A 19,683-nucleotide genomic window follows, 5' to 3' on the forward strand; every position below is an offset into this window, starting at 1 on the left:
ATAATATCAATAATAATAATAAAATAATAATAATAATATAATAATAATAATGTAATAATAATAATATAATAATAATAATATAATAATAATAATATAATACTAATAATATAATAATAAAAATATAATAATAATAATAATATTATAATAATAATATAATAATAATAATATACTTAAATTTTTTTTTTTTTTTTTTTTTTTTTTGGTATACTTATGTTTTATTATGGGTGGATGCCTGAATTTCAAATTGCTGATGTTTTTTCCAGTGTACTTTCCAGGTTCTTGTAGTCTCTCTGCCTCCTCTTCGGTTGTTTCAGCTTCAGCTTCTTCGTCGTCAACGTGTTCTTATTCCTGTTCTTTTTGGCGGGCTGCTGCTGCTGCTACGGCTGTGCTGTTGTTGTTCTTTTTTTTTCCTTCTTGTCTGCACTTTGGTTCACGCAGCCGTTCTCTGCCGTTCGTCGTCTTTACCTCTGCCGTTACGTTTTGGGTTGCACTGTTAACTGTTATCCGTGTTGCTCTTCTGTAGTTCCGTTATTCTCGGCGTTCTACTTCTACTTTTCCTTCTCCTTTTCGATGAAATTGCTGTTCTTCGTTTTGCATTTATTTAACATAGAATTGTTGCGGTCACTCCTCCTGGCTGGGTGAATGTTGTCCTTTTTGCCTGGGCTACTGGGGAATCCACGTCAGCACTCCAAAGAAGGTTTTCTGCGGGCTGGCCTGACAGAAACTGTGATCCACCAATGGGCAATGCTATGCCGATAAGTATTTTCCTCTTCCGGAAAATCTGTTTTTTTCTCAAACAATTTTATTTTATAGCCGACCGTGAATTTTGTTTGTTAATAACTCGCGGGAGTTTCTTCGGCACAATTTAACCAACGAATATTTTTTAGCAAAATTTTGATTTTGCTCCGCGACTTAGAATTTTGTCTTTCGTTCGCGTTTATTCGCTGGTCCCTGTTCGGGCGCCAGTTAATAATTACAGTTATCGATTTGATTTTGAAGATCGCAAGCGACCGTTTATTGCAATTTATCATTTGAAACTAAATCTAGCGTACAAAATGTTTCCCTAAGTCCCTAGCAATCAAGTGAAGTCGTCGGCAGCGGCGCAGCAGGCGTCGGCCGCGGCGCAGCGCAGAAGTGTCGATGTCGCGCTTAACCGTTCGTTGGCGTTGATGGCAGCGGAGACTATGTGGAACCACAAGATGTTAGAGAATCAATTGCAGGGCAATAACTTGCATATTTAAAAAGTTCTCGGCGTGAGTATGTGTTTTTTTTTGCGATGTCAACAAATCCATTTTGTAGGTGGCGAAGAACCCTGACATTGCTCGGCTAGAACCACATGCATTTGCATTACAGACAAGAGTCACAAAAGTTTTTTTTTGTTTTGTTTTTTTTTTCGTTTTGTTTTAAAGGCAGCTGCCGAGTGTCTCATGTGACTGCCATATAATAGACCCTTATCAAAGTTTAATTTTGCTGTGGGTCAGTCGTGTGTTCGGCTTTTGCAAATATACAAATTTTCCTCTGCTCCGGAATGTACATCTTCATTTTATGTGTGCCTTAAAGAGCTGACCGCAGAGAATTGGTTGACTATAAATTCCTATTTAATTGCTTGGCTTGAATTCGATTATGTACCGAAATGTAGTTACAATAATATTGGCGGAAGCTAGAATATTAAAATCATGTTGTGTGGCCTAACACTTAAAGAATAATCTAAATTATTTGTAAATGCTAGTGGTTTTTTCTACTCAAGTAAAAACTCTTACTTCAAAAATATGCATTAAAATAGTTTTATTGATTGTTGCGCAAATTGAATTTAATCAGCATAATTAAGTAGCAATGGTTAATTGGACATTTATTTATTCAATTATTTTCGCTTGATTTGCTCTAAATAGCCCAACCGAACGAGCAACAGCAAAACATATTCATTTAATTTATTCATGCGGCCTATTCATATTTGCAGCCGCAGAAGCCACAGTCACCAAATCGACCACATAATCTGACTACGTGTGACAATTTCTCCTGCGTTTTTCGCTTTGATTTTGCGTGACTTGCCAGTTCTTTTGCACACTAACGCTAATTAACAGCAGCAGCTTGGCTCATTGCATTTGCGGCTGATTAAAGCATTGTGTGTGTCCACCAGGGGGTTGCCCTCGCAAAAATTCTAAATCTATGCCAGTGTCAGTCGGTCAACTGCGGCTATTCCCCATGACACACAGCTCAAAATGCTCGCAATTTGTGCAAAAATTTATGAAATATGAGCAAAAACTTCAACAGTCAGTTGCGGCCACCGTTGCGTATACGCGATATAACTTTATTTCAATTCATTTTGAATCCTTTAAGCTACACAGTTTTTAAACTTGTATATCATTTACTTTGCATCATTTAGATATTTAGTATGCTGAGATATTTTATTTTATACAAAATTTTAATCTGATGATAATTGATTCAAAATTATTCAATTCTTCCAGTGTTTCGTGTCCCAAATTAGTTTAAAGTGAAACCACAAACCGCTTTTGATGACCACTACGAGTTTGGTGTAATGTTAATCAGGAGTACGTGAAGTTACCACGATAAAATCGTCTGATTAACAGGTTGTTCTGCAAAGACTCGTTCTTTATTTTTCGGGGCTTTTGAATTTTTCGGTCCGCCATTCATTTTAATTAATGTTGCTTCTGCTCTTGATGTTGTTACTAACCGTGTTTGGCGAAAGTATATTATTCAAATTAGTTCTCGTTTTGCATTGAGATGGGTGAGAGTTCCTCATTTGCGGTCAGCTTGGCGGTATTACTTACAAACATTTATATATACATACTGAAATGAATTCATATGTGTCCCTTTGGCTTAATGAAAATGTTAAAATTTCAAGAAGCTTTTAAGGTCCTTATTCCCCACCGCCGAATGGCTGTCAACCCAAGAAGGGTTCAAGGAATTTGGTCAAGGGTTGATGTTGGGACTTAGTAATAAGAGTACAGGATGTCAGTCTTTTAGGCTATATTAAAGCAGTAAAAGCCATTTGTGTAACCTACTTTTTGGGGCTTGCATAAAAAATGCTACTCCTTTTATTGCACCTGTTGGGATTCAATTACGATATCGGTTGAGCATCAATATGCATGGGAATTCTAATGCAAACGGAAGTGCAAATAAAAAGCCGCAGAGCTCGAAAATTGAAATCGAATTCAGAGATTTTAGCACGTGCCCCCAGATTATTTTTTTTCCAAATTTGCGTCCAGATATAAAGAGTAAATATTTGTAATTTGATTGTGCAGCGGAAATGCATCGATGCATTCGAGTGGTTTATGCATAGCAGCATTTCTGTTTCCTGTCACCGATAAATGCCGCATTAGAGGGGGCGTGCCGCTCAATGGGGCAGCTCAATCGATGAACCGAAACATAAACACACAACTTCAATTTGCCCAAAAATATCGTACTGCCAGGCGACAGGCAGAAAAACATCTCAGCTCGGACCATTTGGTGCGATAGCAGCGTACAAAGTGCCAACTCAGCAGCACCGGGTGGAGTCGCCTACGATGATGACCACCGACCTTTGGATGGACTTCGGCGACCAGGTGCTGGTCAAGTGTCCATCCAGAGTGATTTGGTATGTAAGATGCATAGAACGTGTGCAAAAACGCTGCATGCAAATGGCTTGTCCAACGGCCCACGACCAAGGATAGTGCCATGGGTGGCCAGGCCATGTCAACATTCCTATGCACAGGAGCAACAGATAGTTTTCCCGGCTTCCAGGCGGGGAAAGCCATCCATATGTTGGGGAAATCGACGCAAGCGCAAAGAAAATTGCAGGGGAAATTCTTGAACAGTGGTTGTCAGAGCTAAATATTTTTTGCTTGAAATTGTTTAGATACTAAAATATGTGTGCTTTTAAAAAGAACGGATATATATTTTAATATTATAAAATTTTCAATTTATTTATTGTATATTTTAAGTTTTTTTTTTTTTAATTGATTCTTCTGATAGTCTGGTCAAATGTCTAAAGAATTCGCGCTAAGTGATATCCCCAAGATTAAATTAAAACAGACCAAAATAGCAAGAAGTTGATCACCAACGATGACTGACGTGGCGCCCACTCCGAGCCCGCTCATCAGCTGTTTTGGCCCTATCACAGCAGCTGGTGCCGCTGATAAGAAGCCACCTACCCATGCCACCTGCCCTCTGGAAGCGGTGCTGCAACTGGAAGGCTAAGTATCCTCGGCATTTTGGGCAACGGTCGGCTGTTCGTCGGCCGTTGTCGGTTGCCTGCTTTTGGCCACAGTCGCAACAGTTTGGCCAAAACATCCGCACATTTCAGTTCCTGTACGGCGTTGCACGTTGACGGTATCAGCGGCGTTTCAAACGGAATTATGTTGTTAACGGTTGCCAACAAGTGACGTTTTCAAATACGATTGGTAAAAGTGATCAACTGTGCTAGCAGCGATTTGAAAAGAAATGTATCCAAACAATTTGGAAACTGAATTCGTTTTAGAATGTGCTCGATCGCTTGAAAAATAGTTTGTTCGAAATTAAACTGCACACGGTGTCTAACGCGGCGTATACGTTATATTAATAAATAATTTACCTGAGCTCATACCATCAACAAATGTAAATTGACAGGAAACTAAAGCCGATTGCTTGTAAGTCATGTTTATTTAATTAAATATATAAATTTAAGTGAACGATCCATATAACGACATGAAATATTTATATTTGAATATTCAAATAATGACAATAATTATTGTGGTGAAAATCAAAATCAAATCAATCAAAAATCGCATAAGCTATTAATGAAATAGGCGCTACGATGATGATAAACATGGGTGATACAATTATCTGTCACAACAGATCAAAATCCACTTTGAAATTGACTTAAGGTGTTTTAAGATTATACTTACAAGTTAAGTAATAAAGTTAAATTGAATTAAATCAAAGCAAAGTTATCACATTTGAATATAGTAGTTACTAAAGTGAAATTATTTTTAAGCCCTTAAATATGTAGTCACTCTCCTTGCATAATCCGGGCTTATATGTGGGTGCGAGGCAGCCAAACTGAAGTCGAAGGACTCCGGCAAGGCTAAATAATGCGGAACCACGCCAACAAGTCGGATTGCATCCTTAAGCGCAAAATGCCGTGCCATGTCAACGGCCAAGCAACAACGAACCACAATATTGCGAGACCATTAAGAACCTGCAAACACTAAAAACCCCAAAATAACAATAATAATGGTATGGTCGAGGGCCGAGAAGAAATGGTGGAAATGCAGGAAATTCACTTTCTCCAGCGACAAGCAAAGCAATTTCTTCCTTTTATATGCCCAAACTCGTTGAAAAACCACCGAATGGGGCGTGGCAGCGGGGGTGGGGCGAAGATTGGGGTGGTAGGTGGTATCCACAAATGCATTTTCGGCTTTTCCCACACTTTTGCGAACAGCCCCAACCCCATCCCCCCACACCTTCGCCTCCTTCATGTTTTCTTTTCATTTCGCTCTGCTTGTGCCTGCAATTTGTTTTTCAATGACTTTGTAATTGAGTTAAAAGTTTTGTTCTAATTTCGCCTGCATTTTTGCGGAATTTCAATAACAATAGACTTTTGACAGCAGCCGGAATCGATTCGAACCGAAAACCTACAGCGCGATAAATGAACCATCCATATCTGAGTAAAACTACCGCCCAGTTGATTAAATTATATGACATGGGCTTCATAAAACTCGTTTGTGGCTCAATAAATAAAACAATTAATGGTCCGCACGAAGGATATCAATGAAATTGCAGCATCATTCCTCAAGCGGCGGCCAATGAATCCTCGATTCTGCGTGTCGGCTTACCCATTGCCAGGATATGGTCTATAAGGACTATAAGGATGGGGATAAGGATGGGGACAAGGACGAGCGCGAGTGCGAGCCGATTCCAAATGCGTGGCGGACAATTAAAAAAAGGCTCATAAAAGAGAGCGAACGACCATCGAACAATTTACAGGCGTAACCAAAACGGGCAACGTCATCCGGACAATGGCAGGAAAATCGTTGGCCATCAGAGCTCCATGTCACGTTGTTTTTTTTTTTTTTTGTTTTTGTTCTTACTTCTTCGTCACCACACCCGCCCCGTGTTTTTCCTCTTGCATTTCCCGACCTTCCTTCCATCCAGCACAGAATCGCACGGCCAGTTATTAAGGGTAAAAATTTTTAATTAAATTCTCGCTTGAATTAGCCTCGTTTCAGTCACGTGTTAATAATAATAATCAAATGTCCAAGACAACTTCTCGGACGTAATCATCCTCGTGCCCATTCTCATTCTCATTTTTATCCATGGTGGTGGTGGCCATGACGCAGGATCCCTTCCCTTTTGGCCGGGAAAATCCAGCATAACAAGTTAAACTCACTACGGCCAATTGATTTCTTTTTTTTTTTTGTGTGTGGTGCCGACGTACTTTTTTGGAATTCGGAACTTTTTTGCGGCCTCTATTCGTTTGTTCGAGATTTATGGCTAAAGGTTCGATCGGACGCGGGGCTACCCTGATTAAAATATTGTTTGACGTTGGCCTGTTGTTGATTAAGGCCAGTTATAAGCGTCCATTGCGGCGGTTTTATGGCAACTGAACAGAACCAAACTGGCAACTGGAATAACGCAGACGAGCTTATTTATATACCAGGCCTTTATTGACAATTGAGGTAGGTGCCGAAAGGCAATATTGTTGTTTACGCCAAAAAATATGACTATTTTCGTTTCATTGCAAGGCAAACATTTTGGCCAGTCCGCTGAGCTGCGGCAAACATAATTAAACCAAAAGAATGTGTATCTGTGTCACAAGCCGTGTTTTACACTTAATTATATTTTTAATTTTTGCCAGCTACATATGTATGAATTAATTACTAGTTCCTACTATGCCTATAACTATTTATATACCGCACATAATGTAAATATAAAAAGTTAACAAGCCACTTGTCTTGCCACTGAGCAACTTTGGCTTAAACTATGTCAGCAATGTGGGTGCTATATATTTGCATATGCTCTAGAGAAAACATGAAATTCTGTCTAACCGGGATGTTGGTTAGTCTTTAGTCCAAATATTTTATGACAAAATACTGGGAAATATTCAGAAATGCCGCTGCTTTCTTCGTGGAATTCGTTGATATCCTTTATGCAAATATTTAAGCAGTAATGCCTGACAGCCGGGCGGCAGGAAGGAGCCGTAGACTCCTTATTAGCAGAGGCACGGGCTCCAACTTTAAAGAGGATCCTGGGAACGCTAAGTGCCCACCTAGCCGCCTCCACCAGCAGCACCATGCAACATCCACCATGGCCCACGTACCCACATAAGCATCCGTATAGACGCCGCCACGTCCTTGTCGCCGTGTTTAAATCAATTTACGCGCGCTTTGGCATATTTAGTGGCATAAAACAGCACAACATGCTGGGAAGGAGCTGCTGCGAAGGGGCTTTCTCTTCCAGTGAAAGTGAAAAGTGCCGTTGACAGATTTTTCTCGTTTTCGGCTGGCGGCTGCCATCTACCATCCACCATCAGCATCACGCACCATACTCCACGGCAAATGGTTGGCGGGGAAAAGTGAGGGGCACTGACATGCCGCAGACACTGCAAAATTTATGAGCGCCACGAGAAAAAAAAAAAATAAAACCAAAGTGGCGCGGAATGCGATGCCTCGCAGGTGGAGCTATGTTGGCCAGAAATCTGAATGATATGCCATACATGTACATACTTGTGTACATATGAGACAGCAGTTAATTAGCCGAATTATGTGACACTTTTATTGACATGAAACAAGTGTTCATTCACATTAAAGAGATCTTCAGTTTTTCGACTGATATTTATAATATAATTAAATTTATTATTAAATATTTAGTAACTGGAGCAACCTCTTAAAGAATAACACAGTTTAAAAGCAGAAAATTTTGGATAATTGATTGCAAGCCACACGATGAACTTCTTGCATTTACCGAAGCACGTATTGCAGCTAATAAACTTATAAATGACCAAAGATGAGCCAGCCTCAAATAAAATCCCAAATTACTAAGCCATTCAAGTTTTATAGTTTCCGACAAGCCGATCGTGACCGTGACCATTAAACTTGGCAAATTTTGTAACAATCAACTTTTTAGGCACGAGACCTTAAAGTTGATAAATGGCAACTAAAAAATAAAAATATAAAACATTAAAGTTAAAAAACTGGCATATGAAGAGAAAGGCTCAAACACATGGATATTGTATACACTCAGCACAAATTCGTATATACGCACATATTTACATATTGATAGGTTCAATTAAGTGCTTGGACGCTCTTGGGTTCAATTTGCTTAGGCGACCCTTCTACGCAAAACTTTTTATTGCCAATTTTTGAGCCCTTTCCCGTCCGTGCTATTGTTGCCAGCTTAAGCCACAGCATAAATATTTAAATTTGTTGTAGCCGGGTGAGGAAAATTGATAGGATTTAATGGCATTAGGCTGGCGAGAGCCTCGCCATCGATGCCGGCTATGTTGAGTTCCCGATAAGCCTTCGCATAATGCGATACTACCACTGCATATGAGGGCCTTTTGCTGATGTGTTAACTTATTCGAACTCCAGCCAACCAACCCCCCACTGCCAACCATTAGAGACGCCTTCGCATCTAAGGCTTTGATTTATGGCCCGCACATTTCGGGGGCTCATTAAAAAGCTATAAAGTGCTGCCATTAGACAATAACCCAATTTCAACCAATAATAGCCTCATTAGCTTAAGTGTGAAAAATTGGCCTAAAAAATGTGCGTACAAGAAATCGAAGAGCTTCATTCGTATATCTTATGAAAATAATCCCGAACTACTACCACTCACTTATTAAAGACCCAATTGGCAATTCACCACTTTATAGTTAACGACACCGATAGCTCAAGTGCAATGCAATCGTGTGCAATGCGGCAGCATAAATACGATATCACTCTATCTAAATGCAATTTACAGTGTTTGCAACACAAAACGCTGTGCAAATATTTCAAATTGCACTTATCAATATTTGTTGCCATTGGTTTTTATGGCCAAGTACTGGTATGTGTGGCAGTTATTATTATCATTTGTACTTTTACCGTCCGCTCGCTTGTTCGTTCGTCGATTTCTGACGCAGGTTAAATGGCCAGTCATCCAAATACACACACGTAGATACATATATGTATAGATATGTACATATATATAGATACATTCGTGTCTCGTCTCTAGTCTGTTTGGGCCACGTTCATGGCGGCAAAAGAGTCCAGTGGGGAAATCACATGTAGAGCATTTACAACATGCATGCGAATGCCGAGTGCCAGCTATTTGCCGTTGTGGCAACTTAATTAAAAGGCCAAGTACACAGTTGGACAATTATATTTGCCAATGAATATTTGATTTCATTTTAAAACTCTGGCTGGGTGGCCAGGCACGGGTGGAGAACTTTTAGAAATTGCTACTGCAAATTAGATGACTACGGCTTCTCGTATCCTTTGGATAGAAATGTAAAAAAAAACATTTTTCAATATGCATCACACGGTTCACACTATTTCATATACATATCTACACCAAATAGGAAGGGCATATTTTAAAGAAAATATTAGAATTAATTTGCAGGCATGCTGTAAAACCTGTTTGACTACGGGTTGCAATCGCCTAGAGAATTTGTACCTCTCTGGAATTTTCAAGTGCCAAGTATGCATAAAATAAATTCTTTATGGGGCACTTAACAAACGAGATGCTTTTGTACAGATCGATTCATTCGCAAATACACGACTCCCAAAGTTTCCTTGCACATGAAAAGGGGTCCTTAGTGCGTATGTAGCACGACTCTGCGTGTGTGTGTGCGTGTGTGTGTGGTAAGTACACTTTGGTTGCATTGTTGTGAATTTATAAGGGTGCATGAGAATAGTAAATGCACAGATTAAAGCACTCAAGAACTAAGATTATACGTATTAGGTAGATTAGATAAAGGTACAATAGTTTTAGTTCCTTTTATTCAGCATAAATCAGGACTATGACTAACTAACTAATTTATAATATACATCTTAGAATTTACAAAAGATTGCACGATTTCTCTCTGTGCAAAAGTCTGTCTTCACATTGTAGCTGCAGCTAGAAAGTAACAAAACTGTGTGGCTCGAATGGCAGGACGTGGTCGCAGGACATCTGACTGTGAAAACTAACCAAATTGTAGCGATACATGTTGCATGTTCGCCAGTGGGCTGGTTGGTGTGCGAATGGCTTGCCACATTATTCATATGTCGGCTGTGGGAAGCAAGACTCACTATGCGGTTGCCACCGATTTCAATTCGGAATCTCTATGCCAATGTATGTATGTACATACGTAGGTGGCTGCAACATGCGGGCCACGGATGCATCCACAATTGATTGTCATGATTGCCTGGGAGCCAACATTGTCGGCTGTTTATTGGTGTTTGTGCCCCAGCGATGTCTGCACTTGTTGTGGCCATAATTGAATTTTATGGCCGCTTATTTTTATTGCCATCCACCACCCACCCGCCATACCACCCTTTCGATGCCCCACCACACACAGCTGCCAATTTATGACACAAATCGAAATTGACACAGGGAGTTGGCGGTGGAGACGGTGCTAAGGCGTTGTGCCCCACGGGAGTTATATAAATAATTGATGCACGCAAATAGGTAAATATACCATCAAAATTTCCTACGAAACTCGTGTTCGGAAACGTAATGAGGAAAATTGGGAAATGCGGTCAACTATTTGATAGCTTACACTTCCCGTAACTCACTGCCTGCATGAAGTCATCCAAGGGTCCATTAACTTTGTCAACTATTAAATATATATATAAAGTATAAGACCTTCTCAAATCTAAATTAATTTTGGTAAAAAATTAAGTTTAGTTGAATGCTGCACGAGTTATATGAACCCATTTTATGATTTCTAAATATCCTTTCGTATCCTGAATCAAATACTTTGAAGAAAGGGTATTTAACTGCCATGCCCGCAATTTTCTTGTTTTGTCACTGAGCAAATCAATATAATAAATTATACGTGCTGATATAATACTTCCTACCGCCTTGGCCTGCGATGAAAACTTTCCTCTATGCGCTGTTCTGGGTTTTTCCGCTACGGCACAATGCTTCCTTCACACCTGCGAATCCTGGCCGAACAATAATGGAAGACACAAAGTGAAAAATTGAAGCCAGATGTCTGTCCGGCCTAATGGTGAATATGGCCAACAACAAACAACCGGACCAACAGTAACAGGATAGAAAGGACTCGTACTCGGACTGACCTAGACACACATCAGTGGACTCATAAATCTCAATTTGATTTGGGTTTCCCTTGCTTTGTCTCCGCATTCCTCCGACTTTGCACATTCGACGATTTTTGTTGCGCCCAGCTCGCCATAATTTATTTGATTTTCCTGGATATGTCTCACTTCGGCCTTGACTCCTCTCGGCCAAATCCTTATTCTTGGTCGGGTACGGAGGCTGGGTAAAGGCGGTTTCGTGTTTGTGTGTGTCTGAGTGTTTGCCTTGGCCACGCCACGCCCCATTGTGCCCAGTGTGGCAGTGTCCTTCTAATTGTTTTGCCATTGTCAATTTCCCGTGTAATTGCCTAGCAATTAGGCTGTTAAATGAGCTTACATAACTCATGTGGGGGCGTAGGGCGTGGGCGTGGACGCGGCTCTGTGCGTTTCCCTCACTTTCGTGCAAAGCAATTAAATGGTAAATCCAGGGAAGAAAAAGGGTAATACGTCTGCGCCGCAACTTAAGGTGCACTTTCAAGAAAATGCTCTAAAAACAACAATTCTAAAATAAGAAAAAATCTGGTGTATAAACCTTAATTAATCGGAATCCAAGGACAGCGTAACTTTATTTATGGTATTGATTTTAAAGTACCAAGCAAGTATTAAACTTGTTTACTTTCTGTGTGATGCAGACTGACATTAGCCGTAAACGAAGGGAGTTCCGATGAGCTCGATCCCGGTTTTGGTTAATTAGTTTAGCTCGCTTACTAATTGCATTAGCGAGTGGCGCTGCTCCTGGCATTACGCCACTGGAAACTTGCGCCTGACAAGCTAATGAAATTGTCAATGGAACCACACGGGTAACCATCCCATACTGTCCACTCCTCCGCGTCCTCAGCCATCTCTAAACCGCCCACGTATCCTGCGTCCTGCATCCCGCTCCTTGTCACACATACGTGCCTTAATTGCCAGCCCTCTCGCATAAGAATTTAATTTATAACCCAGGCCCTAAGCCGTGGAAGAAGCTCAAGGGTCACCGATGTCGTGGGCGGGAGGACGAGATTGCTCCGTGTGCTTTGGTGGAAACTATGACAAGGATACTGAGAAAGATGTCCCTCTAGATTAGCATCGATTCATTAGCTATTTATAGGAGGAGGAGACCCCAATGAGTGCTAGTTATTACAATTTCACATCTCTTAACTATTTCTTATTTATCTTGTATACAACACATTTTTCTATTTGCTACATAATTTCGAATATTTTTTTTAACCCCATTTAAATCTTTTGCTTTCCCTGTGCAGTTGATGTTAACCTGACGTGGCAAAGTTGCGAAACGTGGTGATTTCTTTTCGTCGCGAAGAAAATGGCTGCGGCAATAGTAAAGAAATCAATTAAGTGTGTGCGACCATTTGGGCAGTGGGTGGTTCTGTGAAAAAGTGGGCGCTGTGAAGTTTCCGGCGTTTGTGGCGATAGCGATGGCTATAGATAATAATGAACGATAAGTGTTAAAGTTGCCGCCTGCCATCAGTCACCACGCCCATTCGGGGGCCCACCAAGGGCCATCCGGATCCAGCCACCGATGGATGGGGGTGGAAGGTGTATCCTTGAGCTCTTCGAGAGCATTGTTTGGCATCGCCAGCCCGCCTCTTCATTTGTTGACTTCGAGCTGAGTGCATGTGTAAATTTAGCTAACATTTTAAGTGTCAACTTGCTATGACAACTAGTTGGGCTCCCGGCTCGCCCAGGAAGTTCGTATCCGGAAAACGGGGACTGGAGGCAGCTTTGTGTGATTAATGGCATGCCGCAGCGTTTACTACGAATGAAAATAACAAGGAATATTTCTGAGCTTTGCCTGAAACTGAAATTTCTTCAACTCGGGGGCATATGGAAATGTTGCCGTGAGTCTTTAAATTTACATGACAAAATACTTAATAATAGGAAACATACGTATGCCATAAGTTGGGCAGACATTTGGTAAAACATGTCTCTTTTAAACTAACTTCTAAACTTTTCTTTATTTGTAGGTAAATATTTCCATATTCAATATACTTTTGTACAGACTTTTAAATAGCATAGGAAACGTTACTGATTTTTCCACGTCTCCTTCTTTCATAAGTAGCCATAATTTCCGAGCTTAACTTTTATCTGATTCCACACCGCAGAGCAACTGCGCTGAAATACATGCAAAAGTGTTGTGCAGAATAGTCACTGTGATTAATCGTTGGTGGTTCCACCACAGAGGGTGCGGTTCGCCAAGTTGACGGAGTGAAATTGTTTTCGGCAAGCCGGAAAAGTCTAGTTAACGGAATATTACGCATTACATCAGCGACGAAAGTAGTCGACATGCATGCACATAATTCTGGTTGACAGACGGGAAAATGGATGGCCAAAATTTTCACTTTCAGGTGAGGGAGCTGGAAAATTATTTCCGGGAAACAAAGCTTGATAGTTCTTATGACGATTTAAGCCCTTTGTTTACTGCTAATATGACTTAGTGCTTGGTTAACTTTCGAACTTCATATGGAATTCATTAAAATGTGAATGGCAAGCGAATTTCGCAATTGAATTTCGCAAGGGAACAAATGTCTTCCGCTCTTTACCGTGCTGAGTTTTAAATTCAAATTTCATTTTTGCGGGCTTCAGTTCGCTTTGATCGTTGCAAAGAAAAAAACCATAAATAAATAAAGCGAGCAGAAATTAAATCAAATTGCGTGCTTAAGCTGCCGGGGCAAATAAAAATACCGACCGACCGCACCTGTCTCAGTTTTCCATTTTTCCGTGCTTCCGTGCTCCCGCGTTTCCCGGAGTTTTCCCTTTCCGCCATTTCCCCCGTGGCCGCTTGTCGCTGACATGTGGAAGATATTTTAAAGCAAATATTTGCGCAGTGTTTGCGGTACCTCGGATTGTATTTTTCTTCCTTTCGTTCTCTTCTTTTTTTTTTTTTTTGTGCCCCATAGGCAGTTCACATTCGCAGAGCGACTGAAACAGATATGCGCCCTTGGGTGGGCCGACGTGGCGTATGCGTGATGCGATGTGTGCGCGACCCATGGAAGCCGGCAGATTACGCTGCAGATAAGCAATGTGACGAGGAATGGGCGGCAGATGAGCAATGAGCATGCGATTAGTTGCACTCCTGCCCTCGGGGAGCCTCGATGGACTTGGAATGGCATTCTGCCGGTGTGGAATTGAGTGGAAGCACTGATCGGATTGGGGTCTTGAACTTGATTCCCCCGGAAGTAATGTCGAATTCTGCACATCAAGGGTTTAAAAAAGGCTGATTAGTTATCTTTTTTTTATTGATGGCGAACGAATATATTGGAAAACAAATTTAGATTCAAAAGAAAGTGCAATCGATAAAAAAAAAATGGAGAAATCGTAATTGCAATTTTCTGAAGATAAAAAAGCAATATATAAAATATTTATGCTTCTTTGTCTCAGCACGTGTCGTAAACAAGCAATTTCACTATCTACCATTTATTACAAAGCTAGAAGAAAAGTGATATGAACCATTTACTCCATTTTATTTTGCCTTCTGTGCCTTGACCAAATTATATAAACGCGTAGAACACCTCAAATACGTGCCATTTACTTATTTATTGACTTTGACGGGGCGGCAAACAGCCGAAATTGACCCACATAGTCGGTTTATATCCATCAATGAAGTGACAGACAAACAAAAGTCGTTCTGCGTCGCCTCGCCCGAGTGGAGTTTTTTTCTTTTGAGTTTTTTTTTTTTTGGCTCGACTGCCTCGTATTTTGGCTACCTTTCGCTGTTTTACGACTTAATGACTCCACCGGGATTAATATGACTAATGGTGCTCCGCTTTTTATTCGATACCTGCCCACCTGACCACCTGGCTACCCATAGTCATAGCCGCAGCCATAGCCCAAGCGCCACAAAAATATGGCTTTTCTGCAATTCATGTCCATTGGTGGTCGGGAGCGGGGGAAGTGAATAATAATTATGGGCTCTCGGGCTGACTTTGTTGGTTCTGTAATGTGCTGACATGCTATTTTTCGCCTGCAAGGAATTTCATGTTATTTTTACTCTTTAAAGAGGGGAATTTTCGTGGGGATAAGAGGATATTCTTGAAATTTATAACCATTTCGTGTTGTTGTCGGCAAAATTACAATAAGAATCTGTTTTCTTGAAATATTTAATTTATAACATTCCTCATAGAGGGTCTATAAACTTTGCCCTTTCGGAATACATAATTATAATTATAAATATTGAACTTTAAAGGCAAATAGGCCACGAAGCTCTTCAGCCGGTCTATTTGTCCCAAATGCCGGACTATTTGTGCCGTGTCCTGTATTAGCAACTAATCTATAAATATAACTGTAGCAGCTGGAAATTTAAACACTTGACACCCACACAAGCAAACAGGCACACACACACACACACAGAGGAGTACTCGACACGCACCCGACCTTTGACCCATGTACGAGCACATTTGAAGTGGCCGTTTGGCTGTCATTAGCCGGCTGCAGTGACAGGGGTAACAGCAACAGCAACACCAACTACAACTTGGCCAACAACAGTGGGGCAAACAAACAGTTTATCAAGGCGCCCGCCTGGACTCCACTAAAGGGTCAGCCCAAAGTAGGAGCCCCACTTATCTGGTGGCATGCATCAGTCAGTTAGTCAGTCAGTCAGTTCGTCAGTCACTCATTCAGTTGGCCAGTCAGTCGGGAAATTAATTAACAACAACATTGACACTTGAGCATTTGGCAGGACGTGCAGACAGAAACGGCAACCCAGCTCCTTGCCAAGTCAACAAGGTGTTGTCAAGTTGAGGTCCTTTCCAAAGTTTTCTCGATTTGCTCTACAAACCAATCCAGTTCACTTCATTCCTTCGATCTCGGCCAATGTTGTGTATTGTTTTGCAACGTTGAGCCTGCTGTTATGGCTGCACTGAGCGAAAATTCAATAAAATAAAGTAAAATATATGTTATTTGTTTACATGTGATTACTTACCCTAATTTTTTAACTAACAGAACAGATTTATTGTATATCAGCTTATCAAGTGATCATCCTTTCTATTTGCTATAAGCTGTAGTTTTCGCCCAGTGTAGCGTATCTAGTTGTTTTTGTGGTCCATCCAGGAACAGCTTCTAAAATAGCCCACTCTTCTCCCCTCCCTCCAGCCAGACCACTCTAAGTTATGCTTCTGCGGCTGGGGCATTGTGTTATTTGTTTGTTTTGGAAATAAATTCGATGTTAGTGCTGTTTTGGGGCCAGATACTCCACCGCTGCCCGTGGTTCCCGTCTGCGGTTTCCTGGGCTTTTAGGGCTATTTTGAATTCGTATATGGGCGCAGCCATTGTTTCACTGTTTCATGGAGTATGTGCGTCTGTGTGTGTCTGTTGCGTGAAATATGTCTCAATTAATTATCCATATTTGTGACATACGCAGGCGGAGAATTGATTTGATTTCTGTTATTGTTGCTTATCACTATCGATTTCGATTATTCAAAGTCCCTTTTTGCCCTGCGGCGAACGGCGATTGCCCTCAGTTTCTGAGTTCCTGCAAATCAAATGCAATTATGTCGTTCAATCGTCTGAATGCTGAACGGTAAATCGAGTAAACAAGAGTGGGCGGAGGTGGTCTGAATAATTTATGACCGCCCATTAATTATTACTCATAGAGCTGTCCTATGACTTATCGACTTTAAGCCAATTGGAGAGGGGGGAGTAAGGCTGGCAGGGCAACCCGATCAAAACGAAAAATCAAAGTGTGGGTATCATTGTGTATTTCGTAAATTAGAAGGCCAATTTGGTGGCAATTCCTGTTTGTGATACAATTCCTGGCCGCCATTGTACCCGTGGTACTTCTAGGAATTCATTAAATGTATCCAATTTGCTGTCAAGGTAATTTACTTGGTGAACAATTAAGTTCAAGTAGCTATGTTTAGTCATTTCAAAGTTATGTCTTTACAATTTATTTTATATAAATACTAAGTGCTATTCTTAATTAAGCATCTGCACTTAAGGTTTTCTCTATAAGGAGCCTATTCAAATAGTTTTCATTAATGTTTTCATTCTTTCCCTTTCTCGATTGCAGCTCCAACTTCCGGCGCTTTGGTGGCGTAAAATGTTTGCCACCAATATCCGTTCGGTTGCCGTAGAAATCGTCCTGGTGGCGCCGTGAGCTCTCGTCCTTTTCCTTTCGCGAGTCCTGAATCCCCGTCCCTCGCTCATTTCCGGTGCGCCGTTTTTACATTTGCAATTCGAATCGGATTGAAATCGGAATCGGAATCAGAATCGGCGCGAGGACATTTCCATTCCTTCCCATTCTCTTTTTATTTTTTTTTTTTGCGATCTGCGTTGCATATGCGAGGGCTAATTAGCATGCGGCATTTCCAGCAATCAGAGTAGAGCGCACAATAGGAATAATAACGCGGAATGGAAGAGGATGTGTATGCCTCGCTAGGTGCCTACAACGACAGCGGTGGCGACGATTGGAGCAGCTCGGAGCACCTGGTCCTGTGGGAGGAGGATGAGACGCAGCGAACGACTGCTAATGCCACCAGTCGGCATAATCAACTGCATGTGGCCAGGTGGAATGCCACCGGCAATGCGACCATCAGCGCGACCTTCGAGGACGTACCCTTCGATGCGAACAACTACTGGGCCCTATTGGCCCTCGTCCTCGTCCTGGGAACAGCGGCCGGGAACATCCTTGTCTGCCTGGCCATCGCCTGGGAGCGCCGGCTGCAGAATGTGACCAACTACTTCCTTATGTCGCTGGCCATCACCGATCTCATGGTCGCCGTGCTGGTCATGCCGCTGGGCATCCTTACGCTGGTGAAAGGTGAGTCCTTTGTCCCATTCAAAGTCCGGAACAGAGGTATTTTTTGCAGCCACCTTTTGTTGAGGGACTCAATGGACACTTGAGTAAGTCACTTGTGCGCCAGGATTGGCTTGTGCGGCTAATCTTAGTTGGAAAAGTTCCTTTTCCATAATTTCATAGTTTACTCTAACGAAAATGAGTTGGTGGAAAACTTGATGAAAATTAATATTAATTACTTGGGGCAAGGGAAAAAAGAGTGAGAAGTTTTGATAGTTGTTAAATTTTTAAGGCTTTTAAAAAGTGACGAAGAAGATGCAAGGAAACGCAAAGATGTAGGGAATATACAAAATTATTTTAAATCTTAAGATTTCTTATATTTGCAATTTAAATGCGGTAAATGCGAATCAATTGAATAATGTACAGGGAATTGTGAAAAAATATGGATATTTACGGATTCCTTTTGCTGCAACTCAATCCGAATGATAATCTCTCCAAGTGGAAGAGTATAATAATCAAAGCCAGCGACAGAAACGTGGCAAAGACATTCAGGCCAGGACCTCCTGCGATGTCGCCAACACGAGGCACGAGTTGCATTTAATGAAGCTGCTGGTGGGAATGGCGTTGGCGGTGTGCAGATTGCATTATGTCTCAGATATTTCGATCAAAGCTGGCAAACGTAAGTAAGCCCGGATAGAAAAATGGAATCGCTGGTGTCTATGGGCCGGCAGGGCGGAGCGGAGCTCCATCGTTAGACAATTTAATAAGCGCGGCGCCTTTGTAGCCAGCCTGGCCAGGACGAACCGCTGGCGCAGACAGGGAAGCCCAGAAACAATGCCAGCAAGATGGCAACGGAAGCTTCCAAAGCCTTTGCAGGCGCCGGAGCAACTGCAGCATAAGAATTGCATTAGGGGCGGCAAACGAGCGCTGGTGAATTTCGCTTTGACTTAGTTCGGATCTGGAAACATCTGCCGACACATTGCTGTCCTGCAATCTGCACTGAAAAAAAAAACAAAATATATTTATTCAATTATTTCTATACTTAAAGTAAAAGTCATCAAGTTTAAAGCTAATTGTATAATTTTTTTCTTTCGATTTTTTCGATTGAGCAATAAAATATGGTTCATATATGTTAATACTTACATTTTTTTTAAGCTAAGTAACTTGAAGCTAGCTACACAAATATTATAACATACCAGACAGGAAATGGAAAAGCTATTTCCGTGACTTTCAAAGGCGTTGCTTATTTCGTTGCTCCATTTATGTGAGTGCTTCTTCCGGTGGCAGTTAAACGGTATTTCTTCGATTTTCGAAAACGAATGGCTGATTTGAGGACTGCATTTATCTGAGTGCTGCTTCCGCCTCCTGCTGCCGTCCTTTTTGTGCCAACCCCTGCAGATGTTGCAACACTGATGACAGTTTTGTTTGTGCGCTTTGGGAGCCATTACAAACACAAACACAAACACAAACACGAGCACGGGCACCAATACAAGCAGAAAGGGCGACGCACACACACGCAAACACACACCTGGAGCAATCCTTGGCAAAGTGGGCAATGTAGCAAGAAGGAGGACCAACAAATGGCTGCTTGTTATATCAAGTGTGAAAAATATTGCAGTGGCAGTGACAGGAGCAGTTGTTGCTGTAGTTGCACGGGCACACGCCCGCCAACTGGAGGCAAGAAAGGACGAA

The 19,683-nt window shown here is 41.5% G+C and overlaps 1 protein-coding gene across 3 annotated transcripts in view, besides 1 other annotated feature; it reads left to right on the forward strand.

The window, feature by feature from the left end:
• Nucleotides 1-1,230: part of a mobile genetic element that runs on past the window's edge.
• A 3,093-nt stretch (nucleotides 1,231-4,323) lies between these two features.
• Nucleotides 4,324-19,683, forward strand: part of 5-HT2B (5-hydroxytryptamine (serotonin) receptor 2B) — a 51,792-nt gene continuing 36,432 nt past the window's right edge. For all 3 annotated transcript variants that reach the window (NM_001300309.1, NM_001275444.2, NM_141549.4), the window contains exons 1-2: nucleotides 4,324-4,625; nucleotides 17,266-18,015. In NM_001300309.1, the coding sequence (NP_001287238.1) occupies nucleotides 17,607-18,015 (409 nt within the window). In that variant the 5' untranslated portion in view covers nucleotides 4,324-4,625; nucleotides 17,266-17,606. The remainder of the gene's footprint in view (nucleotides 4,626-17,265; nucleotides 18,016-19,683) is intronic.

The sequence above is a fragment of the Drosophila melanogaster genome, chromosome 3R, assembly GCF_000001215.4.
Source record: "Drosophila melanogaster chromosome 3R".
Taxonomy (NCBI): domain Eukaryota; kingdom Metazoa; phylum Arthropoda; class Insecta; order Diptera; family Drosophilidae; genus Drosophila; species Drosophila melanogaster.